The sequence below is a fragment of the Paralichthys olivaceus genome, chromosome 3, assembly GCF_024713975.1.
Source record: "Paralichthys olivaceus isolate ysfri-2021 chromosome 3, ASM2471397v2, whole genome shotgun sequence".
NCBI lineage: Eukaryota > Metazoa > Chordata > Actinopteri > Pleuronectiformes > Paralichthyidae > Paralichthys > Paralichthys olivaceus.
The window spans coordinates 5531666-5549141 of NC_091095.1; the positions used below are offsets into that span (position 1 = coordinate 5531666).

At 41.7% G+C, this 17476-nt stretch overlaps 1 protein-coding gene across 7 annotated transcripts in view; it reads left to right on the forward strand.

Moving 5' to 3' along the window:
* Nucleotides 1-17476, forward strand: part of lrp8 (low density lipoprotein receptor-related protein 8, apolipoprotein e receptor) — a 140650-nt gene that overhangs the window by 99353 nt on the left and 23821 nt on the right. For all 7 annotated transcript variants that reach the window (XM_020098498.2, XM_069521606.1, XM_069521607.1 and 4 more), the window contains exons 5-10: nucleotides 1736-2110; nucleotides 4984-5106; nucleotides 7098-7220; nucleotides 9275-9394; nucleotides 10598-10723; nucleotides 17007-17178. In XM_020098498.2, coding sequence (XP_019954057.2) covers nucleotides 1736-2110; nucleotides 4984-5106; nucleotides 7098-7220; nucleotides 9275-9394; nucleotides 10598-10723; nucleotides 17007-17178 — 1039 coding nt within the window. The remainder of the gene's footprint in view (nucleotides 1-1735; nucleotides 2111-4983; nucleotides 5107-7097; nucleotides 7221-9274; nucleotides 9395-10597; nucleotides 10724-17006; nucleotides 17179-17476) is intronic.

The following is a 17476-nucleotide window of genomic DNA, read 5'->3' on the forward strand; positions in this document are numbered from 1 at the left end:
CTCAGGGGTAGACCCAACATATGTGGATCCCCCAAAAAGAAGAAGCGTGGCTCACTTCTCTACTTACCCCATTGAAAAAAAAAGGTTTGATTACCCTGGTATCAGACACAGAGGAAGCAGCTGAACGATGGTGCAAAAGCAAAAGCATTATTTCCCTACAAGGACGTTGTGGAAGGATGAGTTTAACACAGCCTGAGTCCCCGTGAGTTTCAAACCCACACCAAAGTTGTTTTTATCCATAAGACACAAATTCAATGAATTACAAACCACCTGTCTGTTTCTTTTGTGGAAATTGAGAGCAAGCTTTCTCTCTTGTAGCGCTGCATCCCGATGGGAGCCATACTAACAAGCTGCTTATCCCAGCCTCCCTGTGTACAGCGAACACACAGACTGACCGAGCTCTTTGCTGAAATGAAAACAAACTTTATTTAAAAAAACAACAACAACTTAAAAGCAGGAAAACAGAAGTGTCTGGTCTGACACATCTCCCCCCTCTGGGATCAGGCAAATCTGTTTATTGTTTTCATGAGCAAAAAGCTGTTTTGCACAGAAAGTAAAAACAAAAAAAAAATCACTTTGTTTGCCCGAGAGAAACGCCGGCCGTGACCCCTGAACCGCCGGAGCTTCTGCAGGGATGCTGCTGATGTTGTTTACATGCTCATGTTAATTAAATTACTAAGATCTGAGTGGGGGGATGATTAGCATGCTAGCAGTAATAGCTAGCAGGGAATCCGATAGCCTATTATCATAATGAGTCCCTTTGGCGTTCCGTGTTTGGGAGAGAGAGAGGAGGGGGGGAACGTTTATGTTGGTCGCCCAGAGAGGAGACTTACTTCAAAGTGGTTTGTTTTTTTAGCAGGATACATGATACAAATTGATTTGTCCAACCTGGATAGAATTAGATAATGTCACTTCTGGGATGTGGCAAAGAGGAAAACATTTTGTTTGCCAGTGAAACACAAACACAGCGAACAAACACACACACACACACACACCGACGCACTCACAAATTCTCCCTTCTTGCAATGCTGATATCATATTTGTCACCGTTTTTGCGATAATTTCCCTGCTGTCTGAAGCCCTGAGCTGCTGTGAAGATGAAATCAACACATGCACAGACAAGCAGACACATGAATATATATACTCAGTCTCTGCAGGTGCTCCTGTACAAATATTCACAAATACACAAACACTCCCTGGAGGAGGGAGTACGACCACGTCCCTCCACCGGACTTCCAGGGAACTTGTGCTTTAAAGCTGAGCTCCTCAGCTCCATGCACAGCGACCAGTTTGACTTCAGATCAAAGTTTTTCTTTTTTTTTTTTTTTAACCCTCAACAGACTCCAAAGCCCAGGAGCAAATAAGGAAGATGTGGAATTGCCCTGAGTTCATTAACTCTAAATTTTCACACCAACACATGTCTTTCATTCCATCTCCAGAGGACGAGAGAAAGACATATCGCTTCATATATTCCCACTCCCCCGAGGAGTTTGAATATATGCAGCGATAAGTTCAGTACTTCTGTCCTCTAACTCTCATTTTCTCTCTTCTACTCCCACATAAGCTAATGTCTGCTAACTTAAAATGCGTGTCTGCTTTATTTCACAGTTCAGTTCACCTCAGCTTTTAAATTCACTCTATTAACGAAATAACAATCATTTATGTAGAAGATTCTATGTTGAACAAATCAAAATTGCTCCAAATGTTGACCTGTAGTGTTTTTATTCTCCTGCAGATGCCAAGGCCTGCCCCTTCAAAGATTACCAGTGCCGTAACGGAAAGTGTTTGGCACCAATCTTTGTGTGCGACGGCGACGACGACTGTGGGGACACCAGCGATGAGGAGAAGTGCTCGGCTCCCACCTGCGGTCAGCACGAGTTCCGTTGCAACGACTCGGAGTGCATCCCCGCCCTGTGGAGCTGCGACGGGGACCCGGACTGCAAGGACAAGTCGGACGAGTCCATGGAGCGCTGCAGCCGACGGACGGAGCCCCAGAAGCCTCGCTGCCCGGTGGGCGAGTTCCAGTGCGGGAGCGGGGAGTGTGTCCACATGAACTGGAAGTGTGATGGGGATGCCGACTGCAAGGATAAATCTGATGAAGCAAACTGTCGTAAGTCATCTCGGGTGAATAATAAGCACGTGAATGAACATGCAAGTGAAAGGGATCTAACGGATGAAGCTGCTGTCTTTTTAATGATTATCAAAACAGCCCCAAGATCCCAAATTTATCTGGAATTTTCTGTTTTTGCACAGCATGAAAAAAAATTTACCCGGAGCTACGAAACCCAAGAAAGAGTCATAATGTTGACATATTGCTTAATTAAAATGAACACAGCCAGTGTTGTGAGGGAACTTAATGATTTCACGCCTCCGGACATTGGGCCTTTCATCTCTACATATGCGGATGTCCAAAACCATTTGTCCCTATCTGAACCCGATTCTGATACCTGGACTTTCTGCATTTAAAAAAATAACAACCCATACATAGCATTCCTGCTGGTGTTTTTATTTTTATATAAATTCTGTCAAATAGTACAAAGTCTCCGTTAAGTACTTACAGTATAAAAAGGCTAAGTTCTTCTTGGTTGGTGTCGAAGTATTAAAAAGTTAACAGCAGCCTTTTGTGAAGGTGGTTCATGGAGATGAAACATGCAACAATGTTTTGTTGTGGAACAATGGAACTAGAAGCAAACATGCTGTGTATCGAGTGTAGAGATTATGTGACAAATCTCGTTGTGCCACCAAACGACTGGAGATCAATGCAAACTTTATCACGATGATGCATAGAGTGTGTTGCCACGCAACCATGTAATCTACGTGTGTGTGTGTGTGTGTGTGTGTGTGTGTGTGGGAGGTGAAGGTCCTTCATCAAGCAAGACTCCCATCTGGTCTCCTATTCACACTTTACACCACTCAGCGAGATGAAAGCAGCATCACACATATGACATGATGCACGCGTACTGTGCTGCCACACAATCACACACACACACACACACACACACACACACACACACACACACTCACACACACTAATGCTTTCACAGGGACAAGTACACATACTTATATTTGGAATAATCACACAGTCATGGAGGTTTTATAAAATCTATATACCTTCTGTAATAACTGAAAAAGCCAAAGTTCACCCGGCCTTTTCAGTGAATTGATCATTGATCATGATACTGTATAAATATGAGGACATAACTTTGTATTAACTTTAAGATCCATCTAAGTATGCAGGTGTAGGATGGGACGGTTTTTTTATTTGAATATAATGTCACAACAAGGTTGATACGTGCATCACGGTCTATAGAAGCAGTAACACTCAAACCTTCCTGGTCTTTAAATCAATATTCCTGCTTTCAATTCATCTGATCTGGAACAATTAGTGATAAATGAGTCACGTCATCCAGATCTATACAGCACATGCTTCACAGGCTGTCCTTCCCTTATTGTTATGTACATTACATGAGGTTGCTGGTGACCTTTAAGACCTTTCGTCTTAATTAGTGTGTTTTTTAGAGCTCGACCAGGTCATAGGTTGATCAATCATATCAGCCGATATGAGCCTTTCATAGACATATTGCATTGTTTGCTGAAATGAAAAGTAATATCTTTTCATGGTCTATGATAAAATGTTTTATGTGGTATTACATGTACAAGAACAAACCCAGTAACATAATTGCATGTCAGTTCAAGTGTTCCCTCCTGCTCTACACGTGTCTGTGGAACCATCTGTTTCGATACCATTGTTTAGAGCTGCATGTATTTGATATGCATTTGATTGGATGCTCATCAAAGTGCGGATGAACGTGGGCGGGTGTTGGTTTGTTTCAGTTGAGGTGTAATAGTCTCAGATGTCTGTGTAATGTAAATGAGAGAACATGAGCTGAGCACAGGGAGGTGAACCCTTTTAATGTGAATCAGAAAATTGACAATCATTTCATACCTCCAGCTTGTTCTCTCCTCCTCCTCCTCTATTCCATCAACTCCGCTCCTTCCCGCAGTCCTCGTCCCCTGGTTACATCCACTGTCTTATATCAGACATCTGTCTCAATAATCCTGTGTTATTACAGACACGCTGAGACAAGCGAGCACGGTGGCAGGAGGTTAATGCAAATGAGGAGCGGCCGAATCGCATCTCTCGGTTGCTTCTCTCCTTTTCCCTCCTGCCGCCATCTCCGCTAATGGCAATCCGGTATTATAACTATTCATCTCGGGGATTAATCATAATTAGCTGAGCTCAGATCTAAATCATGTGGCTGAAAGAATCAGCACATTTTCTGATGGCACAGGATTATGTCTTTCACACTTTGCTGAGTTTAGCATTAACATATGTTTGTCTTCATCCATCTATTTATCTTTATTCGAGCAGCAGAAGTCTGAGTCAGCCTCCAGCAGCTCATGTAAACTTACTGCACACATGCATTTTTAACTTTGATCATTTAACGCGTCTGCTCACCTCACGTGTGAGTTTGCGGAGGTGCACGCTGTGTGGTGCGACACCGTGCGTGTGACTGTGTCTTGATACAGTGATTGTGCGCCGTGTATTTTCGTGGCCTCGTGCAGCAATTGATCACATCTGTCTTCACTCCCTCGGTAGAGCTGGTCCAAAACACAACGCATGAATAATTAAACAGTCGGTTAAAAAGACGAATGAGTTAAATAAACCTGTCCTCTGCCGTTAGAGGAAGCAAACACAAATGCCTTAAGCCTACAACACACACACACATTGAATAGGTCACTGGATGAATACCCGCCTGCTTTTCTTTTCCATTGGGACTTTTACTGTGCAGGCAGGAGTGGTGTATTACAGATTACTGTTGGATTTGCAAACTGTACTCACTTGTGTGTTCATTTGAAAATGCTCTGCACTTGTGTTACGATCCTTTTGATTTGTATCATCTCATAGATTTTATTTTTGACTGTAATGAAAATGTAACAAGTCACTTAAATCTAATGGATGTGTGTGTTTGTTTCTCTCAGCGCTGCTAACGTGTCGGCCTGATGAGTTCCAGTGTGGCGACGGCTCCTGTATCCATGGCACCAAGCAGTGTAATAAAGTTCACGACTGTCCGGACTACAGCGATGAAGCTGGCTGTGTTAACAGTAAGGCAACAGTGCCGCATGCACACAACCACCTGATCGTCAGCTGCACAGTACATTTACTCCACAACCCTGCATGGTCTTTGTTATTTGGAGAAACAAAAGTACAAAATGTCAGGTAATCATGAAATATTAAAGAAATGGTTGTATATTATAGGGCGTGGTGAAAGAAATCAGTACAATTAAATAATTCCTGTAACTCTACAAACTTTAAAATTTTCGGAATAAGAAATTTAGTACCTTGTTTTTATATTTCAAAAGAAAATGACCTTTTTTATCCCTATTTTAAATTTTCATGTTTCAAATCTGACACCACGATTTCATGAGAATGACTCAAATGAATACAGGCACACAAAGCTCACAAAATACACTTATATAAAAATCCCTGCAGAGCATCGCTGCCAAACATCCCCGAGGTTCATAAAAAGTGAAAACCAAGCTTCTATAGCTGATTCCTTCGCCCCATGAGTTGAGTGAGAAGTCGTCCCAAGCACAAAAACAGAAGAGGCTTCGACCAAATATTTTGTAAGCCCAACTAAAGTGCTCAGTCAAAGTAAGCCCCGAATTTAAAAACTGGCTTTTTGGTTAATAATGTTGTGAAAACTAAATATTCTGTTGCAGAGAAAATTGGTGATGCAACTCCTAAAAATATGATCCCCTCATGCTTCTCTCTTCTTTGCAATACTTGATTTACTGCCCAAAAAAAAAAAAATCCTATTTCTACATTTTCAGGATTTCGCCGGGGGATCACAGTATCACAGATGGTTATGTTTGGCTGCACTTGTTGATTCTGCCTCATGAATAAAGAAGCAAATTATGAAACTGCTAACTATGAACGACAGAGGAACGGGAATCCAAGTGTTTGAAGAGTCTCAGGATGTTAAGATTTTAAAGTTCACAGTTTTGGTTTTTGCTTAACCACACACTGCATATGGCATAAACAAGCCCGCATGCAATATCACACAATGAATATCACCTCACTGTCACCGAGTAATGTTTATTTTGAGCCTGGTGTTTTAAGATGGATTTCCAACATAAATGAAGCCAGTAAAAATAAATATATGTCAAGGTGTCACTTGTTATCTTTATGTTTCACTGAGATATTGGCATCATAATAGGTTTATTCATTCTTTAATGTTAAATCTATGTCATCCAGATTGATAGAATATATCAATTTACATGCAATAAAATGCATTTATCTTAAATATGAAGCTAATTAAACTGAATGTGGAGTCTGTACCTTTATTTTATTTCCACTGCATCATTTTGTACTCGGCTACATCGTGCACAGTTACTATACATATGATATTCAAGGAATCTCGTGTTGCCAAACATCACCTCTCGCCCTGACGTTACGTTTTGAGGCAGTGAACTTTATCTTGAACCCAGTGTTCTGAAGTGCAGCTGTGAAAGTGAAAATGATATCACAGTTTCCAAAAGTACATGGTGCAGTGTGTGTGTGTGTGTGTGTGTGTGTGTGTGTGTGTGTGTGTGTGTGTGTGTGTGTGTGTGTGTGTGTGTGTGTGTGTGTGTGTGTACATGTGACACAGAAATACACAAAAAAAACAAGGACAGACAGGAAGAGGCTGTTTGTGTTTGTTTCAGTCACATTGAAAATGACATTCGGCAAAAACAGTGAAAGTTATTGGTGAATTAGATGAAATGATCCGGTGAATAGTTTTAAATCTGTACACATTTGTGGTGCAAGAGCAAAACAACCATTTACATGTATTTATTGTTAATTTTAAGTAAGTCTGAATAAAATGAATCACTTCACCAATATTCTTATATTAACCCAATTAACCTCATAGTCTGAATAAGAAGTAGAGGTCATATTGTCAATAATCAAATTAAGGCATGTGGAGTATTTTGATTACATCTGTAGACACAAACTAAAGCCCCTGGACGTTGTGTATTTGTAGCTGTAGGATGCAGGTCAGTGAGTGAAAGCCTATAATCTATAACTTTGATTGTACGTTGTGTTTTCGCCACAGTTACCAAGTGTGACGGGCCCAGGAAGTTCCGCTGCAAGAACGGCGAGTGCATCGACAGCAGCAAGGTGTGCGATAACGTGAAGGACTGCAAGGACTGGTCTGACGAGCCCATGAAGGAGTGTGGTGAGATGATTCCTCGCCGTACACACACACACAGATACTCATTAGCTCCATCACCTCCCACAGGCGTACATGGATGTACGTACATGTTAATGTAACAGCACACATTAATGTAACAGCACACATTAATTCCTCGGCATCATCGACTCCTTCTAATGTGGGTGGTCACTTTTCTTAGTAAAAGGATTTTTCATTTGATCAAGGCAGCACGGATCGGGACGTTTCTGAGCGGCCTTGTTGTGATCAAAGAGCTGAGCGCGTCTGCCCCCTGGTGCAATCTCAGCCATGAAGACGTGACAGGACTACGTTACCCATAAGCAGCCGCACAGATTATGCACACACCATAAATAATTAGCACTCAGCGATGTTCAGTCACGGGTTTTATATCACAAGCAATGCAATCTGGCTGTAAACATAGTGAGGCAGCTGAGAGAAACATACCAGTTAATAAAATCCATCAAGTGAATATAGCTCGTGTAATTGCAGTTGAAGTAACTTGAGATGCATCAGTGAGATTTCATGCAAGTGCATGTACAAGCAGATTTCTCTGAGATTACTTGAGGAAACGCTGCATCATGGGTCTCGCTCTGAAAAGAGGCAGATGGGAATATGCTGCACTGGCATCACCCTGTAACCATATCGTTCATCCTCTCCTTCTCCATGTTTTAGTTTTAACTGACAACCTAATGAATATGATAGTTGCATGGCGCCCGGTAGCAAACCTAGTTGATCGGTAGCCCCCCCCGCGTACTTGAGTCCTCTGCAGCAGCCGCATGTTCCGACCCGACATTTGTTACATGTCTTCCCAACTCTCGTTCCTTAAATATGGCCAATCAATAAAGGCCCAATTTACTAATGAGAGTTCCTCAACATGCAGCGATGAACAATGGTCAAGACGAGATGAGAAAAATCCTCAGGAGAGAAATTCCTGCTCTATTGATGTTCATAAGTATGTGGACACTTGAATATTACATCCATATGTGGATGTTAAATTCAAAAAACATGGGCATTAATATTCTGCCAAAACTATCAAACGGAGACTTGAGTGTCCCTTTATTTTTTCGGGCCTTTAGTTAAGTTGCTGTTGTAGATTAAATCCATTAAAATAAGATTTGACGTTGTCACAATCTTTGACTTTAATATTATGTTGGTGCGAAGCTACACTGATATTTAGAATAGAGTGAGCTTTCTATAGATTTCATCCTTATAAACTGGTAAAGCTATCTTTTCGAGTCTTTACTTCCATATTTCTCAACTCTCTCTGTGTTTCGCTGTAGTCCCACAGTTTACCTGTAGCCTCGAAGCTTAAATCTTTAATGTAAACCGGTAATGAAGTACCAGCTTTAGTTTTCAGGCAGCGATCCCTCTCTCCTCCCTGGAGTGCTGCTGAAAGCTGAAAGGATAAATGGAGGCAGAGAAACGGATACAAATAGGAAGAGACACGGAGGAAAGGCCGACTGAGAGACGGTCCAATCTGTTCTGCTAAAAACAAAACCAGGAGGAAATGAGATGAGAGGGTGAAGGAGAGCATGTGCTCGTGCTACAATAGCTTCATAGCCGAGTGGCACCTGGTACACGAGGCCAAGTTCCCTGTTGGAGGATGGATTGGCTCCAGGTGCGTTTGGCTAAGACTGTTCCTTTGGGCCATGAGCATGCACGCAAGCAGACCCACATTAAAACCCTGCACACACACACACACACACACACACACACACAGACACACACAGACACACACCCATACCTCTGTCTGTCTTTTTCTAAGCCCATCTTTTTTTTTAAATTATGATTTGATGTGTACAGAACCAACCTGAAGGGACAATGACCAACTGTTTCTTCAGCTTCAGTGTCTCGAGTTTGTGTCCCTTTAAATTTAAATGTGTAAGCCTCAGATGTTTTGGTCTTGTCCTTGCCTCTCTCTTTAAAATGGCCCATGCAGCCTGAATCGTTTTTGTTCGAAAGCCAACTGGAGTTATTTCATCAAAATTCAACTCCTCTTTCCTTTCCTTGCCTCTATGCCTCACCCTTCCTCCGTCCTTCCTCCTCCTCTCTCTCTGCAGGCGTGAACGAGTGTGCGGACAACAATGGCGGCTGCTCCCATATATGCAGGGACCGCAGAATCGGTCACGAGTGTGACTGTCCCTCCGGCTACAAACTCCTGGACAAAAAGACTTGTGGAGGTAAATGAAAAAAAAACCACTACCGGACCTGGTCAAACCTTTTTTATCCTTTGCTTTGAAGAAACGTGGATTGAACGAGGCTTCTGAACGTACTGGTGGAAATATACTGGTCAGAGGAAGTGTTCGGCAGAACTTGTTTAGGTAGTTCAGGTAGTAGATGGGTAGTTCCTGTGTTCAGTAGAGACCTGGAGCTGGGCTGCATGGTAGCAAAGGTAAACTGCTGCTGTAAAAAATGCTTATTTATTGCATGTGATAAATATTATTACACTCTAAACACTTACACTGAGACATTCTGGATTTAGGAGAAGTTTTGACTGTAGAGTCTGAACACAACATCTGACACGTCCTGTCTTTATAGCATTGTTGTCCAGTGCAGAATTTTCCATGTAACTCAATAAAACGTATCGTATAGACTCCTGCTCTCTGAAGTTAGTTATCACGATGTGTCAAAGTGAGACACCATCTTTTATAGTGAGCTTATGATTCATCTATATGGAAAGTAAGACAATCATTGAAAGAAGAAATTAAATCAAGAGTGGTTGTATAGGCACAACAACAAAAAAATGTTTATTTAAAGTTAAATGTGGGATAAAAATCTTCATCCCATAAAAGCAAAAGTAATATGATGAGCTCTCGTGTAAATTAAATTAAATTTACGTATTGAACTAGGTACAGAAAACATTTAAATTTTTTGCCCTAGGAACCCTGTACCTGTAAGACACCTTAAAAACTTAACTTAAAAAGCAGTTTCATATCTTGATGCTGAACTTGAACAAATATACAAAATACCAGTGAGGAGAGGTGAAACATTATGTGGACAGGTTATTCATCAATTTGATGAACAAAGAAACGTCCGTCAAAAGCATTAAAAACATTTAGCCAGCTTTACTTTTTTGAGTTTATTGAAAATGACTTTGAAATGAAAATTATGTTTTAAATCATCAATAATTTCTCAAGTTACAACATTCACATCTGTTTAAGGATTCCTCATTTCTATGAAACCTCTTCTTCTGAGATTATAAATCCTAGAAACTCAATTTGAGAGAATTATTTGAAGTGAAGATTCTCCTCAGAGACACTTTTGATATATCAGACACTGAGCATATGCTTCTCTTAAACCGTGTTCTTACGACATTTAAGCCTTTGTGTGTGTGTGTGTGTGTGTCTTTAATCTTTATTTATGAGCCATATTTCTGTCCACAGACATAGATGAATGTGAGAATCCAGACGCCTGCAGTCAGATCTGCATCAACTACAAAGGAGATTATAAGTGTGAGTGCTACGAAGGCTACGAGATGGACCCTGCCTCGAAGACCTGCAAGGCCGTGGGTGAGCCATATATCACACACACACACACACACACACACACACACACACAATTGTAGAGGTAAAGACTCACACACTGTCATTGATGGATATTCTCACTAAATTCGCAGAGACCCTCTCTTATTCCAACTTTGCTTACTTTCCCAGTCCAGCAGCCCTAACTACTGACTCACATCCCACACTATTCTCACACTGTGGTACTGTGTGGAAGGAGGGTCTCGCTTTGTATGCAGACCCTGCACAGCAATCTGTGCAAAGATAAATATTTGCCATCTTTCTCTGCAGTCCCTGCTAATGAAAAGTTTGCAGCCAGCTGCCTCTGCTCTCCTTGGAGTGTCAAGGGAAGGCTGTTGTGTGGGAAGCGTGCTGCCCGCTCGCTATAGGACACGAGAGGGTCTGTACCTCTCGTTGGCCTGGGTAAATACTCTGGGGCGGTGCTATGAATGTGAATAAAATCTTCAATTCTCAAAGCTGCACTGGGTTCAAACGCTGCTAAACGACGGACGCCTCATGTCCGGAGGTGGAAATGCACTGAAGTTTCTTAGCAGCACTGATGGTGCCTGGGATGCACAGTCATCAGTCACATCCATCCTCGCATCTCAACCAAAGACTCCCACATTAGAGACATGAAGCCATAATATCACGGAGACAGACGCTGCTGTCTTACACCATTGACATCATTTGCAGGCTGTGCAGCGTTGACCGAGGGATGAGTTGATACGTGCACTCGGACAATCGTGAATCAGTCTCAGCTGCCAATCATGATGTTTCACCCATTTTCATGTCATCAAATTACTCAATAAAACCAAACTTATAGAAAAAAATGTACCAGTGAATAAAGATCAGTGTGAACTACCTAAAATATTTGGGAAAAGATTATTTGACGTACTTAAATTCTTTAATTTGGCACATGTCCCATCTACTTACATGGAGGAAGTGGGGATTCATTCAGCATGTTGTCCTACTTTATTTACAGTCTATTTCTGTGCAGTCTCAGCTCGAAGCTTTAGTGTTTGTCCTTCAGCTGCAGGTCAGGTCATCTTTTGCCAAAACCGTTAAATCTAAATGTAAAAGTAGCCGTACCTTAAACCGCCTTTTGAAAAGTTCAGCGCGACGTCTGTGTGTTTTTAATCAGTCTCCGCCACACTCCGTCTGTTACAGCTGGCTGTAGCGATAACGACGCTGTCTGTCAACAACCACTCAAACACCCACCGATAACGTTTCCTGACAAATAAAAGCTTCTGCTGTGCAGTGATGTTCTGATTAAAGAGGATATTCTGCATGCTTCACGTCCAACTGTGCCAAAAGGAAAACAAAGAATCCTGCGTCGTGGCAATCACTGCTTCCCTCAGACGTTTGCTTGGTACAATTTAAATCACCACAACAATTTATTCATAATGGTTAAAAGAATAGTAATTGCTGTAAATGCAATGATTAAGGAGGAATAGAAAGTATAATCGGTGTATTATCAGTGTTGTAGCGCTCCCACGGGTCCCTGAAATTCGTGAAACTTTGGGGAATTTTAGAAACAAAATAAGGCTTGTTACGTTTTTGAGAATGGACAATAATATTCCTGGTTTATTGAAAGTGCTTGGATTTATAATGTCAGTGCAAAAATATACATTTCAGTTCTTTAGATCGTTTGTTTTTTCTCATGCCATCCTCTCCTGTGTGTTTCCCCGCTGCCTCTCAGCTGTTCATCTTGTAAATAAGTGTCTGTCTCTATCGCTCAGCTCAGACAATATATTGTTGAGCACTGTGTTAGGAAAGTGGGAGACCACACAGGCTGTCATCGCTGCGAGACGTTCACACTTTCAGTTGTTGTCTGTGAGTTTACAGGAAGCTTAATTATTCTTATTATAACAAGAACGGCTCCCACTCATTGAAATCAGTCCCCTGAACATGTCTGATTGTTTTTCATCTAGATCCATGAATTATTCCCCTTGGATTTGGTAAAAGAAAGTGACATTAAATACCTTGACCCACCACTTTGTCCGGGTCTGGTTTACTTGGCTCATGTGCCATCCTTCCATTAACTTTCGTGGAAATCTCATCTTTGTTTTTACCTTGTTCCTACAGTCCTTATTTCTGAGGATGCAGAACCCTGATCTACTTTATAAAATTCTTTCAGAGACATAACTACCCTTTCTCTTACAGTGGGAATGGAACCGTCCACTGATTGATTTACTCTGCAAATTAACTTTTCTGCAGGAAGAGAGAGAGCGAGGAGAAGAGTGTTATTAGTGATCCCCGCCATCGGTCTTGGGTTGAGTCATTATAGGCTGAACTGGTCTGGTAATGAGAGAGCTTAGAGCAGAAAACAGCCCCTCACTCTTAAGCTAAGTGGCATAAAAACTCCCATTGATTGCTTCATGTGTGTCTGTGTGAATCTTTATTACTGTTAAGCCGAGCAAACAGTCCCTGTCAGAGGCCGAGGCGTTTATTAGAGGGCAGAGGAGGAAAGAAGATGGATATATGGATGCATCGAATGAATATCTCTCTGCTCATTGAAGTAATGCAGAGATGCGTCCGCGCTGTTGATTGTTGCACACGTTATTGTGCAGAAGAGAAAGAAAGTGTGACGGGACTGTTGTTTACGTTGAGGTTTATTTATTCAGAGGCATAAATAGAGATGGGACTGTAAATATAGAGATGGCTGCTTTGTGAAGCCGAGGTAATGTGGACTTAATGAAGCCACAGTGAACACACACACATACGTGTGGCCCAATCACACGCACGCACAAAGACATCAGCATACGTCTGCATTTTATGACTCTGCTCACACAAAATGCAAAGTTTCATTCTGTGATGAGATTCGACAACGTGCCAAGTGTCACATCATCTAAACTAACAAACGTGAAATAAACAAGGCTGTTCATTTGTGCCTCCTCTATCTCGGAGGCATTACAATGTCAACTTGAAGTTACGAGGTAAATATATTTTTGAATTTCCCCACTCGTGCTATTAGTGAAAGATGCCCGTGAGCAAAGTCAAGGCTAATTGATGTTGCTTCAACGTACAATAAGAGACACATCAATTTCCAACCATGTAGACATCACGTCCAGCCGCTCTTTACGTTTCCTCTTCGGGTTTTGTTGTCGCTTCACTTGAACTGTTGGCTACACTGCCCCCCCACAATATCCAGTGGTACTGCTCCTTTTCATCAGTGTCGTCCATATCATATATTTTGAATACATGTATAATGTACATGTAAATTGCTGTTTGACAATAGTAGACAAATGAGCCCTTTAAAGTAGTCAGATGAAATTTCACGGACAGGATTGAGATGTGAAGGATCAGTGGGAACAGACCACAGGTCAGCTCTTACAGAACTGGTCAATAAAAGCAGCTCAAATGTCACAAGGATCCAGAGAAAGTTTACAAACTGCCTCTGCTTTCTTTTCTTTTCGTTCGTGTTACCTTTTTCTTGTTCCGTCTCTCGTCTCGTCGACGGTGTCCTGCAGACTTAACCACAGTGCCAAGAACAGTTTGTGCCACGCTTGACAGTTTGAGCACACGCTTTTCCAAGTGGGTTAAAAGCAGTGGTCACGTCAATCACAAGATTTTGCCATGGCCCCCGAGATGTGGTGGAACACTGTGTAACCTCATCTCAGAAGTTTTTTTCCTGCGTTTGCGTCTTTTAACCTTTGTGTGTCTTCCTGTCAACCAAGCCTATAGTCAACAAAATCCTTTCCACAAATTTTACACTTCTTTTTGGAATTTACATTGAATTACACCTCAATTTTTTGAATTAAGAAAAGCAGACATTCAGAATGATTTTGACTAGGAGCCGTGATACATGTCAAAGCTAAGTCAGGACTCTGTTTTGAACAAAACATTTAAATTTTGTTAACGGCAGTACATAATGACACTTTAAATTTTTTAAATCCTAAAATTTTGTGAAATAAATAGTCATTCATTTTATTTCTGAAGAGCGTAGTAAGAAATATTTTCGGGCTTTTGCATGAAAGAAAACCATATTTCTGAGATACGTTAGAAGCATTTGAAAACAGATCAAGTTTGACCCAAGGACAACAGGAAGGTTAATGGACCTGCTCACAACATTTCATTCTCTCTACCAGAAGGGATGTTGGCAGTAAAAATTCTGATTACAAAAACAACTTCTAATCTGCCTCCTGTTCTTTCAATGACATATCAACCTTTTCCTGGTCAAACCTTGCGGTTTGCAGAAGCACGAAGAGTTTTTACTAGAATAAGAAAATGCAGCAGTTTTTGCTGGAGACTCTGTCGTCCCACCACAGAAATAATGAAGTGTTATATAACGTCCCTCGTCAATGCCAGTGAGCAGGATGACTTTTTGGACACAAGCTGTTCACATCTGTTCCCTGCTGCAGCATCTTCTCATTATCCTATAGCCTGGTCTGCAACAAGCACAGCTGACGTGTGTCGACTTCCAGACACAAATAACATCCTTATAATAACATCATGGAGCGTGTGCATCTACACACCGGCCGCAGCTAAACTTTCCCATGCACAAGGTTTCAGACTTTTTAATTTTCTCACCTTTCTGCCTCTTTATGTTGATTTTGCTCTTACTTTGCATCTCCTCAACATAAACAGCTTCTTTTGTGCAAATCAATTCAATGCCGCAGCAGCAGTGGCTGACAGCATTTCCCCAGCCCATATTTATCTTTTCACCACATTATCTTAATTAGCCAACGGGGCCCGGCCCTAAACTGGCAGCGCTGTATTCTAAATATCTAGGGGGCCGTGTTTTTGTTAAGAAAGCTGACTGTTGCTCTGCTCGGATCTATCGAGGGGAGAAAATATCGCACTTTTTGATGACATCTCTAATGCTGTGGCCTGTGGAAAAAAGCGACTCAGCTTTATTTATTTATTTTCCTCCTTGAGGAGGACATATTGCAGTGACAACAGTGATGAAGGATAAGAGATGTCTTGAAAAGAGGAGTCGGGGGATTGATGAAAAAGAAGCTGGATCTATCTCTGTCCTTATTATACTTACTTTCTTTTTTCTTCCTGTTGCTCTCGCTCTCTCCTCCACCCACCTGACCTGCTTTCCGCCTCTGTCACTTCATCTGTATTTTTCTTCTTTCCCCCTTAATTACATCTTCTTACTCTTCATATTTCTGTGACTCTACCTGCATCCATCTCATTTGCTTTTGCTTGTCTCTCGAGATTTATTTATTTCTCTCTTTCTCTTTCTCTCTCTTTCTCTCTCTCTCTCAGCAGGTGAAAATAATGGTTACAAACCCAGTAGTCAGAGGAAAATGATTGGATCCAACAGCAGTAGAAATGTAATATTTTCTCCCTGTGCAGTAGACCATAGTAAACCAGGGCTGTGGAAACCTATTGAGGCATGGTTGGTGATTCTGCGTGCGTGCGTGCGTGTGTGTGTGTGTTTTACAAGCCGTAGTTTACTGGACAGTGGGGAGTGAGGAGTGTCATGACAGATAAGAAAGAGACGGAAAATGAAGGAAAGGAGCGAGAAAATGAGATGGTTGGGAATCGCTGAGAATGAGAAAGAAACAGGTAGAAATTCAGCACAAAACAAATTCAAAGTTAAATCATTAACGTACAATTTGATAGTGTTTAGATAGATAATGTATATCAGGTGTGTGTGTGTGTGTGTGGGCATCATGGCAGCGCTAAAGACGGAGTTGACCTTGTCGACTGCATGAGAATTATTCAAACGCTTGAGTCATGCTCACCTTCAGTGTGCTGAAAAATGTGCCGCAGGTAAACCGATGTGCCAGCAAACATCACGCACCGTGTGCACCTGAGGACCGGAGGCCAAAAATACACTTTTTGACACACAGGTTGGCTGGAAATAGAAGAGTGTGTCATCTCTAGCTGTTGGGGTACTTTATTCACAAGCAGTGTGTGTGTGTGTGTGTGTGTGAGAGAGAGAAAACAAAAAATAAAAAATGTATGTTCACATTAAAAATACAGGCTTTTAGGACTTTAATAGTGCAAATACAAAAGCTGAGGAATCTCACATTGTGTAACTCTCATGATTCTGCACTCAGCAGTAGCCTAAGCTGTTGTTTCCTTGTCACATGTTCACTGATATATTTATGATTGACAGTATAATCACCCATGTCTAGTAGGAAGTGGGTGGAGGATGATAAATGTCCTCTGTTGGCGTCACAATAGCAGGTTAATGGTCATGAAGGGTCTCCACCTCCCCCCTGAGCTCTGTAGCCTCCCTGTCCAATCTCACCAACGTCAGATAATAAACGAGATGTTCTTCAGGAGAAGTCCGTACACATTATTGTGACATTAATGTCTTTTCCTTCTCCATCAGGAAAGAGTCCGTACCTCATGTTCACCAACCGACACGAGATCCGTCGCATCGACCTGCTGAAGAGCGAATACTCACAAGTGGTTCCCACGCTGAAAAACGCTGTGGCCCTGGATGTAGACGTTTCCACCAACAAGATGTTCTGGTGTGATTTATATCATCGTAAAATATACAGGTACACACACACACACTCACACACACTCACACACACACACACACTCAGAGTACAGTGCATATGATTTGTGCTGCCCATAAAAATCATGAATGGTGGAGCACAGAGTCGGGACTTCAGGAGTTTAGATAACACTCTTTCCTCGTCCTTCTGTCATTCTCTTTCTCCTGTATCCATCCATCTTGTCTGCTGCAACTTGGCACACCTTCTGGTAGCGTGACAGTACCACATGGTGTGTGTGTGTGTGTGTGTGTGTGTGTGTGTGTGTGTGTGTGTGTGTGTGTGTGTGTGTGTGTGTGTG